Source organism: Pelodiscus sinensis, chromosome 23 (genome assembly GCF_052426305.1).
Source record: "Pelodiscus sinensis isolate ZL-2025 chromosome 23, ASM5242630v1, whole genome shotgun sequence".
Lineage (NCBI taxonomy): Eukaryota > Metazoa > Chordata > Testudines > Trionychidae > Pelodiscus > Pelodiscus sinensis.
In genome coordinates this window covers 13,935,208-13,952,569 of record NC_143074.1, presented here as the reverse complement: position 1 = coordinate 13,952,569, position 17,362 = coordinate 13,935,208, and the positions used below count along the sequence as shown (strand labels likewise).

The following is a 17,362-nucleotide window of genomic DNA, read 5'->3' as shown; positions in this document are numbered from 1 at the left end:
CCAGGAGGGGGCTGTCGGGGGGCAGGGTGGTGGTGCAGGGTCTGGACAGGAGGCGGGATGCAGGAGCAGGCTAGGGATAAGAGTGTGGGGTCTGGGCAAGAGGGGGCAGGGGTTTGGGGCTAGGGATAATAAGAAGTGGGTAATTCACTAATCGTGTAGTTGATGGAATTTTTATCAACAAGACGATTAGTCGATAAGGGCAGTTAAAGCCCCGGCTTGTGCTGGGTCTGGGAACTACCCCGATGAGGCTTCTACTACTTTTAAACTGCAGAGTCACAGCGGAGGTAGGTCCCAGACCTGGTGTGAGTCACGACTACGCTGGCTTGCTTGCCTGCCCAGCTCCTACTAAATTTTAAATGTAGAGCGGAGGCGGGCGTAGGTCCCCCCACTGTGGCTCTGCATTTAAGTGCAAGTAGTTGATAGCATTAAGCTTTTGCTTATCGGTTAATCAATTAATCGACTACTCTATTACATCACAGATTGGGGTGCTTAGCTGGTGCAGCTCCCAGGGGAACACATGGCTCCATGAGGCCTTATGCGTGCAGGCACCGCCCTGCACCACTCCCATTGGCCACAATTCCTGGCCAATAGGAGCAGCAGGGGAGGAGCCTGCAGGTGAGTGCTGCATATGGCTCTAGCTGAGGGCGGAAAGAGGGAGAACGGCAAGTACCATTTTCAACATAAGCCGCTTGGGTTAACATTTTCAGTGCCAATCATTTTGGAGGTTCCAGTTTTTAAGTGCCTAATTTTAGAGCTGATTTTCAGATGCACTGAGCATTCACAACTTCACATGAAATCCATGGCAGGTGGAGGAAAGGGATGCTCAGACCTTTTTGAAAATAACCTTTAATGTCTTTGTGGCTCAGTTTTGTGACCAGTCCAATGGGGTTTACATGGGTCTGGACCCCTGTTGAGTGCTTAGAGCCTCTCCAGAAGCACTCGCATTATTCACACACAGAAGTCTTGTGCTGTTTATCAGTTAAGGATGTCCATGAACAACCACACAACTATTAAAAATAAAACGAAACAAAATCTAGGAAGCCAGCAGCTAATCCTGAGCACCCAATGCAACAACCACAGACAGCTATTAGCTAAGCCGCATGGCCACACCTGAGCAGAGAAAGGTCACAGAGAGATTCAAGAGAAGGATCCAATATTTCAGAATTTGACTTTGTTCCAACTCAGAACAAAATTGCTCAGATTTCAAAGTTGCCCATGAAATGGAATGGAGCCCCAACTCTGGGACTTGCTCCCTGGCAGGTTGTCCCAGCACACCCTACTGCTAAGAAGTGGCTTCACAGGAACATCATCAAAATGAGTTGACTGTTTCAATTTCGATCCATTGGCAAATGCCAAAGAACAAAAATGTCTTGGAAATGTTTCCAGGAAACTCTACATTGGGCACATGTGCAACTACTGTCGCATTCACATAAAAATGCAACTTGCTCATAACCTTGACTCTACCCCTGGAGCCACACCAGCCAAAAAAGTTCCCTGGTTTGTGCCCTCCATTCCACACAAAGGATTCTGCAGAATTTTGGTCACACGGTTCATACTTCCCACAATCATGCCTTCAACTTTGCTGGTCTGGTTTCTTCGCTAGTATAAACCTAAAATATCACTATTGGTTTCTAACACAATTTAACTAGCATAGTTCTTGGATTTGAACAGATCATCAGCTGGTGTAAACCGGTGTAGTATCAATGGAGTGACCCCAGAGAAGAGTTTGATCGCTTTCTATGTGAAACCATGGCAAGACTCCTGCCTGCTTGATGCTAGCACATATGGAGAGGTAACTAACAAATCCACCAGCATTCATGCTGAAAGCTCTCCATGCCTGAATAGGTTGCTGCCTTCTGATAAAGCAGCTTGGTGAATATCTCAACCGTTATGGAAAGGTTACTAGCTAAAAAGGTAATTATTAGTTTCAATTTTCTTTTCTAACAGCTGGTTGGGAGAAAGCCTGACTGTCGGATGCACAGTAAGGAAACTGAACTTTCATTTCTGCCGAAAAGCCAACAGACTGACAAGAACCCACGGGTCTGACAGTATTCTCGATGAGCTGCATAAAAGCCCTTTCCATTTACGGGGGTGGCAGGGACCACCCCAGAATTCTCCAAGTGGCTTTTTAATCCCCGTGGCTTCAGGATAATTAAGGTAGTTAGAAATAGACAACTCTGCCACTCTTTTCTTTTTCCCAAAATAAGGAAAGTAACGTACAATTAACCAGGGAGAGATGCTGCAGCAGAAAGAAAATTAAAATGAGGACAATGGGGAAGACTTTAAGAGTATCTTTCCTTCTGAATGGTACAGGGTAAAAAAAATCACTCCTGCAGAGGGCCTATGGCCCATTAAAGCCTTTAAAATAGGGATTAAGCAGTGTGTTGGTCTGGGTTTCTTAAACTTTTTAAGACCGAGGAACACCAAACAATTTATTTTTATGGGGAACACCAAAGATTTTTTGTTGGGGGGGGGGGGGGAAGGTCAGGGGAGAGTTATTGAGAAATAAAAGGGTTGAGGAAAGTTACTGAGCAAAAAAAAAAAAAAAGTCACCTGCCCCTTTAAGGGCAGCCATTTTGAATTCTGTCGTTCTCTGTGGAACACCTCCGACTGCCTCACTGCACACCGGTGTGCCACAGAACACAGTTTAAGAAACACCGGTGTAGGTCCTAGCCAAGGATGAATTCCATCCCATATGCTTGTATGCATTTCTGGAAAGGAGGATGCAGATGGGGTCCGAAGGAGGAAGGAGGGCAGATGAAGGGGACAAGAGCACAGGAACACAAGACCTGGACATCTCTCTTGTTGGATAATGGACGGAGGGAAACCTCCTTTGCCAACTCTTGTTTTCTTAAAGCTCCAGCTCCTGGAGTCATGCTCTTTCACAGGAATTTCACAATTCTAGAGAATAGCTTGAAACATGACCTAAAGGTTCAGAAACAAGACAAATAAAAAGAATCCAACGTGTAGGGTTGGCAAATCCTCCAGGATTGCCCTGGAGTCTCCAAGAATTAAACTGTCATTTTCCATTATGTCATGGGAAACCTCCAGGAATAAGTTCAACCTGAACCAGCAGCCCTATCAATATGTATCAGAAAAAAATCCCATGATTTTTTGGGGCCTGACTCCTGGTCTGAACGTTGGGGTTGGCCACCAGGGGAAGAGAGGATCACAGACACTCCCAAAGGATGGGCCTAGAAAGAAAACATGGGTCCAGTCAGGGCTGCTTCAGGGGCTTCCACAGGTCATTAATACAGTGTTCTTGAGCATTACGTACCAAGAAGGGCCAGGCTCATGGCTGCTGTAAAGTAGAGGTTTGTGCCTGGGATGTTAAATATCAGTTAACTAAATAGTCGATTAACTTCATGAATTCTTATCAGTTAATTGACTATTCTATAGTCCCTGGGCAGCCCCTGTGCGGGGGGGGGGGGGAAGAGGGGTCTGAGCTCCCAGACCCGGCACGATCCAGAACTGAGCGGGGCTGCCTGCCCGCTTGGCTCCTAATACACTTTCAAGGCAGAGCCGCAGCGGGGTTAGGTCCAGGACCTAGTGCAAGCCGGGACTGAGCTGGGCTGCTGGCCAGCCTGTTAAAAATGTATTGGCTAAGGGCAGGGGGTGGGGGGAACCGCATGTAGTCTAGAGCATTAGCCTATAAGCTTTTGCTTATCGGTTAATCAACTACACTATTACATCCCTAGTTTGTGCACTGTGTTTGGACTGTGCCCTCTAGTGGTTATGTTAGATTTAGTACTACTTAGTAAAGGAAATTACAAGTTAGCCTTTGCTACCCAGAATCCTTAGCCTGGATGTCTCAGGAAAGTACAAAATGAAGCCTGATGGATCATTAACAGCATCTGTCTTTTTTTTTTTTTTTTAAACTAATAAAATCTCTCACAGGTGTACCACATAGTCCCATGGCTGTGGCTTCACAAAAGGGTGCATGTCGCAGCTACCAGTTTATGGCAGTCAAATGTGGACTTTTCAGGCACGTAAAAACCAAACCCATCAGCATCCACGTTACAGGATTTAACAATCAAACTCAGGCTCCCTGACTTAGCACTAGCAAATGGTTCCACATTGAGCTGCAGAATGAGCACAGCATGAGTGGCAACATGGCCTAGGCCACTCCATTCTCCTCCAGCGCAGCCATCTCTATTCCGCGAGAGCCAAGGATATGGTCCTTTCCGTCACTGGCCTCGTCGGCTTCAGCCCACGTTGGCAATGACTGAAGCTTGCTACCATCGGATGTCTGTTCCACTTGGGACCGACTGCGCTGGTGGTTGTGTGTTGCGTGCATGTCTGCTCGGAACTAAACAGACACCCATCATTTCATGCAGGATGCAGAGCAGACCTCAGATGGCAGCAAGTTTCCATCATTGCTAACCTGGGCTGGCATCGAATCAGTTACTTATAAGCCAGGGCAGGTCCGGCCTTAGGGCAAGGCAAGCAAAGTGGTTGCTTTGGGCCCCACGCTGCCCAGCACCCGCCCACCTGGCTGCTTGCTCACTTCCCTGACTGGGAGCCGTCTGGCCACGCCGTGCAGCCAGTCACAACATGCCGGCTTGGACCCCGCAAACGCTTTGGCCAGGCCTGAGCGAGGGGGTTCATATTCTGTTCCCCCCATATTCTGTTCCCTTTCCCACGGTCTGATCAACAGCATAGCAGCCACGAATGCCAGTGATCAGCATGAGCGGCTGCCTGACAAACTGGCTGAGTTATTTCAGGTTTTTCAATGACTCTCTCCCCAACAAGCAGCTGTTCAGAGCTGCCTGAAAAGCCGAAACTTTGTTTCCTGTTTTGTTGTGTTGCTTCTGACGAACCAAATCCCAGGTCACAAACACGCACAGTGCCCCATTGTGGGCTGCATGCTGCATAGCACATCTCGGCCGTCAGGAAGAAGCACAAGCCAAATACGGAGGGTTCGGGAGAAGGTTCTGACTTGCACATTTTTCCTCCTGAAAAGGTCTGCTCATGCAGAAACGCTGCCATCAGCCCCGGATTGCAAACACCCTAGAGATTGGTGGTTGTTTGGATCTGGAGGATCCTGCCTCCAGCAGTGGCCAACACCTGATGCTTTAGAGGAGGGCACAAAACTCCATACTGCGTCTGGCAATTGCTACACAGCAATGGAGGTGGGAAGCAGCGGGATGAAGGGTGAATCCCTTTGTGACCCTGCGAGCAGACTGGCGTATATGCTGAGGCATGGGAGATCAAAGGGGGTAAACAGTCATAATGTGAATCAACCCTCTTGGTGGCCTCCCACAGCAGTGATAGAGCTAGAGCCTGACTCTGGTGTGCACGGAGAAGAACTAGAGATGACCTGAGCTGCAAGATTCAGCGCTGGGCTCGAGGGGCATTCTGATCTGTGGCTTTACTGGAAACCCATTCCCTATTGGAGTGCCTCGATACACAGGCATAACCCTACAGCTCAGATCCTGGTGGCAGTCCTGGGTGGCAGATGCTGTGGTCACAAGACTAGCAAACCATTCCCTCCCTAACGTTCCATGGAGTCACTCCAGAGTCACACCAGTGGAACAGAGGATGGCGCCTGATCTCCCTATACCAAAACCTCCAAATCTGAAAACTGCCACTCGGGCAGAGGCATCCAGTCAACGCACACTCTCAGCTGACTTTGGTAGGACTGCAGATGGAGAAGAACATACACATCTGGGGGCCACATGGCTGCAATATCCGCTAATTAGAGGGAGTTCAGAGAGAAGCAACTGAAGTCACCAGGCAGCTGGAGGGGCTGACTTAAGGAATATTTCAGGGGCTAACACGGACAACGTGGCTGCGTGACGACTAACGGAAGAGGAGGTGAGAACAGTCTAAGCGTATTATCACCCAGGAGGAATTATTGGGGATGGGTCAAACAGTGGAAACAGCTGGACTACAGATGCCCTCCTAAGTGTGAGCGCCACAGGAAGCCGGTATAGTCTCCCAAAGGCAAATATGGGCACCCCCATGGGTCAGACCCTTTAATGTTAAACTGGGCAGAAGGCTGTGCCCTAGGCAGGGAGATGGAGTGGGTAACAGAACAGGTCTTTTCCCCATCTCTACAAGGGGCCTCATATCCAGACCTAAATTCCCATCTCTGTTAAAGCCACAGCCATGTCACGCAGTGCCAGGTGCCTCAAGTAGCAATGGGGTTTGCACCATTATGTGGGTGCACCGGGGAGGAAGGAGGGGGGGAGAAAGTCTGGTGGGTGGGGGGGTACATACCATTGTACACCAACTCTGAGAATTTCAAGGCGAGTCCCTGCTTGATTTTCCGCACCTCCCGGTCCATGGTGAAGGCCTCAATATCTAAATGAGCGTGGTACAGGATCGTCCCCGCTGGGGTCTCGTAGATACCTAGCCATTTTTCCAAGCAGGGGGAAAAAAACAGAAAAAAAGAAAAAAACGAATGAGACCAAAACTGTCAGCAAATGACAAAAAATAATGACTTGGCTGACAGAAGGAGCTGTGCTTGAGCCCATTCAATCCCAGCTTGCTGTAAAATGCATCTGTCATTATATTCATGCTGGGGCCGAGACAGTCCACTCCGCGGCGTGCGGAGAAAATGTCTAGATTCCCCTCTTTGAAGAGGCACTCTGACGAGGCGAAATGACAGGGTTTAGGAGCCGATCCCCCTGCCGATGCATGCCCACCGGTCTGCGGCTGAAAACCTGTAATTAAACGAGCGATGCGGGGCACAAGCACGGGGAGATGGGGGCCTGAAAGACCCTCCGCTCCCCTCCAGAGGGAAAAAAAAACAACCGAGAACCACACATCAGCTGTGAAGAAATGAGGCTACCTGGGGGACGGGAGTGCAACCTCTTTTTGGGCTGTCGACCCCCCCTATTCTTTTCCCTCCCCCCTTCTGAATGGCAGTAGAGCTTCGGAAACAGCCACCACTAGAGAAGTTTAATTATTTTGACGACTGAATACTGTAGGGCCAAGCTGGTTGGGTTCTTCCAGAGGCCAAGGCAGAAAAAAAAAAACAACAGCTCCCTTTGTTCCAGCCTCTCTCGGCCGGATTTATTTTTGGTGAAATATGAACCACACCACTGGCCTCATTCACCTACCCGTTGGGTGCACACGATGCCTGCAGGTGAAGCACGTATATATCGCCACGTGTCAGACAGGCAGAAGGCCCACAGGTAGGCAGGCACACTCTTTAGGTACACATGCCTGCATGGTGACATGTGACACATGGACGCACCTCAATGTTTCAAGCGGCTCCAGTGTGATGGGCAATGCTATCTGGAGTATGGATATGCAGTGCTGTTTAGGTTTGGCCCATCCACCCCTCTATAAATGAGGACAGAGAGTAAGTGGGTCCAAGTCCTGAGTAGCACTATGACTGCCCATACACCAGGTCGCGACGCTACTCAGATTCATGGCCTGCTCACAGTGGGCCCGGGTCAAAACACCCCTTTTGTAGGACAGGGGCTTGGAGGGTCAGAACGGGACAGTCCCACAAAATCCAGGAGCATTGAGAAGTATATGCAATGTACATGCTCACTGTCTGCAGAGCACACACAGCATACATATTCAAGAAGTGCACATGTACACACACACACACACGCGCGCGCGCTCAATAAACATGCAGAATGCACAAACAGTAGGCTTAGCTACAAAACACATACATGCAGTATGCATATCCTCAAAACACATGTATACACACCCCATATACAAGGACACACCCGCCAGCCTTCTTTCCTCTCCTTCCCCATATTTCCAATACACAAGTGAAAACAGTGGCCTTAACTCACATTATTTAATGTTTTTGATCCCGGCAACATAGCCCTGGGATCACTGATTAGCTAAATTACTGCTGCACAACCAGCAGGGGGAGCTCACACATTGTGTTTTGTTATATCACCCTACAAAAATAGACATCTTAAAAAAAGCAGCAACAATGTCAAACTGTGGTGGCTCCAAAATATACCTTCTGCTTTAATCTCAGGGACTGCCTCTGACTAATGGTGCGCACTAGAGAGGTATTCAAAATCAGTTGGGGATGTCGTGGGCTTTAACAGCTTTACAGGTCAATCCAATACTGCACAGGGCTGATTTCACTTCCAGTAAAGAAAAATGTAGCAAAGTATTAATCTAACTGGCACATTCAGTGCAAACCAATGGGAGAATCTAGCTCCCCGCAAAAAGGGCATAGAAGCATAAAAGGAACCAAAGGAGGAAACTGCCTTTGTCTAAGATTTGCTGCTCTGTAGATCCACCAGGGCCAAGGGGCGAAAGAATGATTTTCGACAACAACTATATCATGCCAGATTGGATCATTGGTCCAGAACATCCCATCAGGGATGGTCTCCTTGGTGTTTTGTTCAGTGCTCAGCACAATGGGGCCAGGTTCAGGAGCACTCCTAGATGCTCCAGTAACATGCACCATTAAAAATAAAATAATACCCTGCTTCCATCAGTGACAATACTGGAGGCTTCGGAGTTATGAGGAATCACCTCCGTCAGGCACCTGACTGATGGGAGAGGGGAGGAGTTTCCTTGCTGAGACCATGGATCATGGAGATTCCTTCCTGTGGAGATGCTCTGCCCCTTGATGGGGCACGTTGTCCCCCGGCGAGGACAGCTGGCAATCGATGAACCTGCTACAGTCTTAAGTACAAGGGAGGGGTATTTAGCTGAGGCAATAGCCACTCATGCATTGAGAGCCAAAGATCTCAGGGTCAAGCCCCATGCGGCCAACCCAGCAGGGGTGTGGGTGTTACAACCAGGTAAGGCCTGGACCCTGCATGGGGACTGTCCTTACCCTAGCTCACAAAGCAACCAGGCATTGAATTGTCCAGTCTTGCCCATGAAAGGGAAGAAGAGAGAATGAAATCCCACTGGAAAGCCTAAAACGTGCTTCTGCCAACTGGAGCTGGAGTCATGCCCTATGGCAAGGGGAGGTGTCATTCATTCCCACCTCCCTGCAGGTGATCCAACCAGGAGGCTCAATTGCTGCCTTCAGGCAAGTCAAGCAGGACACTCGCTGACTCAGTTTCTCCAGCTGGACTATGCCCCCCCTTCCATGATTAGTCTGCCTTGCCTGTTTAGATGATGAACCATTCAGCTGAGAGATGGTCTTGTCACTAAGCAAGTGCCCAGTGCCTAGAACGACAGGGTCTCCAGCACAATACACATAATAAAACATAAAACAAAGCAACGGGGGCACTAACTGGTACATGGGACTCTCTGGAGAGTGGCACATATTGGGCTTCGGAGAGGTAGCAGCAAAGCAACTGCTCCCACCAGCACACTCAAAAGCAACACGTAACACCAATAACACCATTAATATTCCTGCACCTTCCCTTTGAAGGTGTTAAAGTTAATTTGGACTGATCAAAAGCTTGTTTTTTGTGTCTCTTTCCCTCCCCCACCCCCATTTCCCTCCGCTAACAGCAGGGGACTCAGAGCAGATGAGCTGTGTCTGTCTGTTTCTTTATTATTTTTATTTGATTTGTGACAGAAACCTGATGCTAAAAGACTGCGGCTCCGGGTGCCTTTGACAGTCGGCGTACGAACCACTGCGCAAGGAGGGGAGGGAAGTGACAGCCGAGCTCCCAGCACTGCAATGGAGGAGACAAGAGACACCTTCAAAGTGACACTCACAGCGTCTCCAAGTGTCTATTTTCATCTCCCCGTGTTTACAGGGAAAAGACAGAGGTGTCAGCGGTGCAGCCTGGTGGCGCTTCAATCACACCATAATTACTGCTGAGAAAAGGGACGGGGAGGGGAAGTGGACGGGAAGAAGGGAGAAGGAACAGAGGCAGCTGCTGCTTAAAATTTTCTAATTTGTAACCTCTGCTGTCAGTTTACGGTGAACTGAACCATTTAGTCGTATTGACTGCGATCTATCAATTTCCACCGGGATCAATGTGCTCACATTCCATGCCAGCTCCTGCCGAAGGGGGCCCAAAAGGGAAAGAGGAAAACGAGGGGGAGACAATATTGAAAGTGAACACCCCGCTGCCCTGTCCCGTGGGCGGTGCACAAGCCCATACAGACGGCAGACCTGGAGGTTTGACCGTAAGTTCTTTGGGGCAGGGCGTGGCATTTACTTGTTACTGTGTCGTGCCTAGGACAGCTGGGGCCACAGCAAGGAGGAGACCACACCTGGTGGCAGGGGAACAAGGGAGAGAGGGCTGAATCTGACATTTGGGGCTCTCGCTGGCCAAGCGCTTCCCAAGCAGGTATGGGGCTGAGCTACAAAGTCCATCTCTCACTGTGCAATCTCCCCAACGTGGGCATTACAATCTGGGCTGAGGGACGGACCATGCCTAGCTCTAGTCCCAAAGCACCATCCCCACCCCAGGACAATGGACTCCGTCATGTTGCTATGTTAACTGTGGCAATGCCAGGCTGCCCTGGTGGGGCCAGGCCAGCAGACAAAATAGCCTGTAAGTACGGCTATACTGCAACTGCAGGGACATCTCCCAGGGTATGTCTACACTACCCCGCTAGTTCGAACTAGCGGGGTAATGTATGCATACCGCACTTGCTAATGAAGCCCGGGATTTGAATTTCCCGGGCTTCATTAGCATAAGCGGGGAGCCGCCATTTTTAAATCCCCGCTGCTTCGAACCCCGTGTAGCGCGGCTACACGGGGCTCGAACTAGGTAGTTCGGACTAGGGTCCTATTCCGAACTACCGGTACTCCTCGTGAAACGAGGTGTACCGGTAGTTCGGAATAGGCACCCTAGTCCGAACTACCTAGTTCGAGCCCCGTGTAGCCGCGCTACACGGGGTTCGAAGCAGCGGGGATTTAAAAATGGCGGCTCCCCGCTTATGCTAATGAAGCCCGGGAAATTCAAATCCCGGGCTTCATTAGCAAGTGCGGTATGCATACATTACCCCGCTAGTTCGAGCGGGGTAGTGTAGACATACCCCCAGACAAGGTCGATGCAGGCCCAGTGGCCTGGACCAAGGTGGTGAGTTGACAGGAGCAGGGGAGGCTCAGGGCAGCAAGTAGTGGGAAGGACTAGCCATCCTGTCTGTCGAGCTAGGGGCTTGGGCAGGCCTGCATTCAGGCAAGGAGGAAACAAAACGCTCGGCTCTTGGCACAGGCAGAAGCCCGACCAGCCACTCCCCTCCCGCTTCCTCCCCACCGATTTCATTTACTTCCCTAATTAGCCCCCCTTCAGAGTTAAAAAGATAATTTGATAATGAGGCCGTGAAAAGCCGCACGAGGCAGGGAAACGACTCCCATTTGCAGCCTTCCCTATTGAGCCACCACGGCGCTTCGCTGTTTCGGCCTCATTGTCGCCGGCAGGCAGGCGCAGCGCCGCAAGCACGGGTGCTCGAAGCACTAGGAATTAGCCACCATCCTCCCGCAAAAACAAATACCAGCAGTTCGGGGAAACCAGGCTCATGAGGCTGGGGCCTGCTCGCCCTCTCCCCAAGTCCCTTAATGTCATCTCAGGAGAGGCTTTGTAAAAACCAGCGCAACTGAAAATGACCTTCCTGCCTTCCCCGGATCGCTCACTGGGATGGGCGTTCGAATTCCTGCAACCATGTCCCCCCCTTCCATCTCCCCTAAAGGGGCCACTGTGTGATGGCTGATAGGGGAAGGGGGCAAACCTGCCATGGGTCTGTGGGATGAATTTCATAACTCAGCCCATGGTGGCCTTGTCTTTGATGCATCCTTGGAGCCTGTGGAGGCTAGCATACAATTTTCTATCTGAGCTCCACTTGCCCCAGTCACTGCAGTAAGGCCCTGGATCCTGCAAAGAAAGTCACGGGCTCATGAGGAGCCCCAGTGAAGTTATAGGGCTTTGCCCAGGCATAGACGTCCAGCCACGTCCCTCATTGCTGAGCCAAGATCTAAACCAGCTGCCACGAGCTAGAGCTAACCCTGCTTCACTTGGACAAAGGAGGAGAAAGGACTATTGGGACGTGTAGCTCCCATAGGCCACTTGTCCCTACATATGAAAATAGGAGGGACGTGGCTGCTTGCAGAAATCCTGGGGTGAAATCCTAGCCCCACTGAAACCAATGGGAGCTTTGCGATGGGCTCCAACAGAGACAGGATTTCACCCTCTGCACGGACCAGAAGCTGCCAGCCTCACTCGCACTTGGGCACAAGTTGGGTGCCCCAGTCCAGAGCACCTGCCACTCTTGGGCATGGTTAAAATAGATTTTCAGAGTGACTCAACTGCTTGTTCCCATCTCTCCGGTTCCTTCTCCTACCGTGATCAGTCACCAAGACACTGGAGGCTAAAGAGAAGCTCCCTCCCAGTCACCCACATCCTCCTCTCCCGTGTCCTCAGTAATCGTACAAATCTAGGGGCCCTGATATCGCCATCTGGCACTTATATCACAAGGACCGGGCCACAACTTCATTGCACAGAAGCCCAGAAAGGTTTAATTAAGAAACTGTTGAAGGGCCAGCTGGGTAAAGACGGCTCTGTGTTCTCCTGTTCATACCGAAGGCCTGCATGCATGGCTGAGCTTAGCTATGGAATAGCTGCTACTTGGGCCTAGGTTCACTGGTTCCTGGCACCTGCTTCCTCCAGAACTTGTCCCGCTTCTTCTAAAACGAATGCCCCATTTGTTGCCCCTTCTCTCCTGCTGTGTCTGACTGTCCTTAGGCCAGAAGCTCTTTGGAATGGCGACCATTCCTTCCAGAGAGCCTGGGAAGCACCTGTCCTGTCACAATGCTAAAATAACCAACTAGTAATTGCTTTCTAATTAGTAACTGCTGCATGAGAAAGAACAGGGGAAAATGGCAATGACATTTCCCTCCGCCTCCCCATCAACACTTGAAATTGACATTAAAAAATTCCAATAATCTCTTGAGACTGTGACACATGGATGGGAGAGGTGGAATTCATCAACACTCTCCGGGTATGTCTACACTACCACCCTAGTTCGAACTAGGGTGGTAATGTAGGCATACCGCTCTTGCAAATGAAGCCCGGGATTTGAATTTCCCGGGCTTCATTTGCATAAGCCGGCCGGCGCCATTTTTAAATGCCGGCTTGTTCAAACCCCGTGCCGCGCGGCTACACGCAGCACGGGCTAGATAGTTCGAACTAGCAAGCCATTCCGAACTATCTGTACGCCTCAGTTCGAACTAGCAAGCCATTCGTGGAACGAGGCGTACAGATAGTTCGGAATGGCTTGCTAGTTCGAACTATCTAGCCCGTGCTGCGTGTAGCCGCGCGGCACAGGGTTCGAACAAGCCGGCATTTAAAAATGGCGCCGGCCGGCTTATGCAAATGAAGCCCGGGAAATTCAAATCCCGGGCTTCATTTGCAAGTGCGGTATGCCTACATTACCCTCCTAGTTCGAACTAGGGTGGTAGTGTAGACATACCCTCCTTTCCTTGTTTTTTCCCCCCCATCAACATTTCCATCAGCTTCACTAATTCTCTCCCTGCCGTTGTCCCATAGAAGAATTGCTGTGATGAGTCCCCAAGGCTGCGTCCCATGATCACCAAGGTCTGAGCAACCTTTTTGTTGTCATTAGACTGTTTCAGCTAGGGATGCGATTTTCTAGTAAAAAAGTTACACTGCACAACCCGCAGTATGACTTCATAAAGGGGTCTTTACCAATAGCGCTTATTCCCCAGCCCTTCTTGGAATAGCTATATCAATACACCTGAATCCACAAGGAGTGGTTGTAGCGGGAGCTGAATGATTATTAGAAACAAAAAAATCGGAGTAGAACAAAATGTTTCATTCAAACCAACACAACCCCCCCCCTCTAATTTTCCTCCTTATAAAAACAAAAACCTCTTAAATTTCTAAACTCAAAAAGATATTTTTTCCACCCAAAGCTATTTACCAAAATTCAGGCCAAGTTCATGAATCATTTAGGCTGACCCCAAAATGCTTTTAATAAACCGCTATTCCGAAACTACTCTTAATCCTTATGGAACAAGGTCCGCAGGGATGTCGGAATAGCACCCGTTATTTCAAAAGATATTTCGAAATAATGGGCACGCTGTCAAGATGCAGAATAGCTACTTTGAGACACCAGATAAATCCTGAAATAGCACTACAACGTGGACATACCTCTAGACGTGTGGCGCTATTTCCGGCCTAGGAAGGGAAGTAAGTTTACTGGTATAAAGCATCTTTACACCATGTTAGTTGTTACTGGTGTAAATATATTGGGGAAAAATGCACATCCCTAGCTGATGAGGTTATGCCAGTAAAAAACTGGGCTATAACCAGGCCTGATTTAGCAAAGCAGCTCAGCATGAGTTTGAGGCCTGATCTTCACTATGGAGTGAGGCTGACATAAGGTGGTTTACACTGACCTAACTCTGTAAGAATTTACACTAAAATGTTGCTCTCACTGATGTGACTTGCCCCTGTAGCCTGAGTAGGAATTGTGGTGGAATTTAGGTGGGCAAGGCTCACCAATCCAATCAGAGATTCTTAGCAGACTACACCTCCTACACTAACTCCACCTCCACAAGAGGCACAGAAGTTAAGTCGAGGTAGTTAGATTCTGTGCAGACACGGTGTTGCTTACATCAACTATTGCTGTGTTTCAGAAGCTGTCCCACAATGCCCCATGCCCACAGTACAAATAGATACTAAGTGCTGCCAGTGTGGACACACACCGCTGACATGAGGAGCCTCACATGGACATGCTAAAGTGATTTAATGGCTGCGGTGGCTGTACACCAGTGTAACTTAGGTTGATGCAGTTTTGTAGTGTAGACTTGCCTTAAATTCAGCTGATGTCGGTGAGACTAAGCATGCACATAAATACTTTGCTAAATAAAGATGGACACAGAATGGAGTCCTGGCCCAGGAGTAAGGCTACTAAGTGCTGTGATAATCTAAATAATGAAGAGTAATAAACATATCCTTCAATGTTTTGCATGGTCAGCAATGCTGCAGGGGGGTTTGCAGCATCACAGCAACTTCTAATGTCATAAAGATGGGATTGTAGCCCTAGTGTACAGGAGGCTGACTGAAAAGGAAAACTCTCCTGCTTACACCCAAACACATTGGTAATCACTCAGCGACGACACGCAGAAAACGGATATGACAGTTAAATGGGGTTTAGGGGAATTATTGAATACTGCAAGGGTCACTGGAGCACATCAGTGGTTCTTTAAAATAAAAAAGAACTTGACAAATGACTCAGTGTTCTGAGAATCACATACAAAGAGCTGGGGTTTTTTTTTAATTCAATTGCACTAACTAAAATCAATCTGAGGGGGGAGGATTGGCCGCTTGCAGCAGGACTTGCTAATGCACTTGTAAATAATTCCCTCCGGTGTTGATCTGAAGGAAGACTGAGATGGGTTTTATGAAACACTATCATAATATTAGCCCCTGCCTTGCCACCTAGGACAGGTTTAAATAAAGGGAGCGCATAAATAGATATTAATGAGTGTTAAAACACAAGGGAAAAGGATGAAATGGAGAAGCTCTCTAACTATACTGCTATTCAGCTCTGAAGGAGGCAGTTCTTGCTCCCGGAAAGTTTCAATTAAATTGTTTCTCACTGACAACCCCAGGAGTTTAAGAGTCAGATCTTCCAAAATAAATACATAAAAATAGCAAGGAGTTGGCTTACAAATCATGAGATTTAAAAAACATTTTGGGTTCTTTTTATTTGCCTTCTGCATTGCAGACCTTTAGAGGTCATGTTTCCAAGCTTATCCCTGCAATCTTCAGGGCTAGAAACTCACATTTTTCAGTGAAAGCCGAGACGCTAACACAGTCCCCCTGATTCCAGGAGCTGGGGCTTGGAAAATGCTAAATATTGTGAGAACTTGGGATGAGAGTTGGCAACACGGAGTCCCCCTCCCTGACAAAACTTTTACATTTGTCCACTGATAACAAATAGTGGTTTAGATATTTTCCATTCCCCCTCTTGGTTTATTTAGCACAGGATACTAGAAGGAAGTTTCTTGGAGTTTGCAACATTCTATACTGAAGAGGAAAGTTAAAAGTCCTTAAAAATTAAATATTATTTCTAGACTCCAAGGTTCTCAGGAAAAGAAAGGGAGGTTTTAGAAGAGGCATGCTTATTTAGGTGGGAGGAAGTGCCTCTGGTCAAATCAAGGAACTCTCTCGCACACAGCACCCAGAAAACCCTTGCAATCACAGACCCCAATCCTGTGGGGACTGGGCCCCAAATGAAGCCATAGGGCCCTGTAATCCAACGGGCAATGGTTACTATTAAGAGAGGCTATTTTAGATAGCAAAGGCAATCCTTGATGACCACATGCTCGCCTACATGAGCAAGCTGGAGAAACGCACTCATAGGGTGGAATCCTGCCTCTGTTGAATCAATGGCCAAACTCCCCTTCATTCATTCAGTGGGGACAGGATTTCATCCATACGGATTCATAAGCCCTGATCCTGCACTCTTCCCAAGCACTGCGGAGTAGTGAAGAGGAGCCAGCTCTTCTTTTTAGAGCGTGAGGTTCTTAGGGCTATTGGGGCTGGGGAATGGCAGGGAGTTGCCCCCGGGAGGCGCCTCTCACCTCTGGACTTCATGCCGATGAATCGATTCTCCACAATGTCTATGCGCCCCACGCCATGCTTGCCTCTGTGGAAAGAAAGGACAGGAAAGGTAAAACAGGGGTCACAAGTTGCCAGGGGGTGCACAAGCCACAGGGAGGTCAGCTGGCTGGAATCGGCCCCTTCCGGTCTCTGCGCGAGGAGGGCTCAATCTAACTCCCATTGAGGTTACTGGCTTTATGGGAAGTTGTGGCTGGGGATCTCTGCTGTGGCCAACACTGTGATACCCAAGCCCTTTTGATATGGCCCCCCGAGACAGGGCTACCACCCTAGTAGATGGGCTATATCTTCATTTTCATAACGGCTTTTAATACAGTCCCACATGAGAGTCCATTAGCAAAGTAGGAAAACATGATCCAGGTGAAGTTACTATCATGTGGGAGCTCCACTAGTGGAAAGACAACGCTCAAAGAGTAGTGATCAATAGTTCACTGTCAAGCTGGGAGGCCGAATGTATTTGGTTCCTGCATGGTTCAGTCCCGGATCTGGTACTATTCAAGATTTTCATTGAGGACTTTACATTGGAGAGGGGAAGCGTGTTCATAGTAAGTATTTGCAGATGACACCCAGATGGGCAAGCACTTTGGAGAACAAGATTAGAATTCTCGTCAAACTGGTGAATTGGTCTGAAATCAGTAAGATGAAATTCAATAAAAACAAATGTAAAATACTACACTTAGGAAGGAAAATAACAATAATAATAACCTACCAAATCGAAAAATAACCGGCTGGGGTAGTACTGCTGAAAAGGATCAGGGAGCTATGGTGGATCACAAACTGAATACAAGTCAATGGTGTGACTCTGCTGAGAAAAGGGTTAGTATCATTCTGGGGTGTTTTAGCAGGAGTGTCTATGTAAGACAGGAAGT

The 17,362-nt window shown here is 48.7% G+C and overlaps 1 protein-coding gene across 1 annotated transcript in view; it reads right to left on the bottom strand.

Annotated features, from left to right (window-relative positions):
- ASS1 (argininosuccinate synthase 1) overlaps positions 1–17,362 on the bottom strand; it is an 86,773-nt gene that overhangs the window by 18,449 nt on the left and 50,962 nt on the right. Inside the window, exons 12-13 of the mRNA XM_075905955.2 lie at positions 16,457–16,521; positions 6,223–6,354 (exon numbers count right to left, since the gene is read on the bottom strand). Of these exons, the coding sequence (XP_075762070.1) occupies positions 6,223–6,354; positions 16,457–16,521 (197 nt within the window). The remainder of the gene's footprint in view (positions 1–6,222; positions 6,355–16,456; positions 16,522–17,362) is intronic.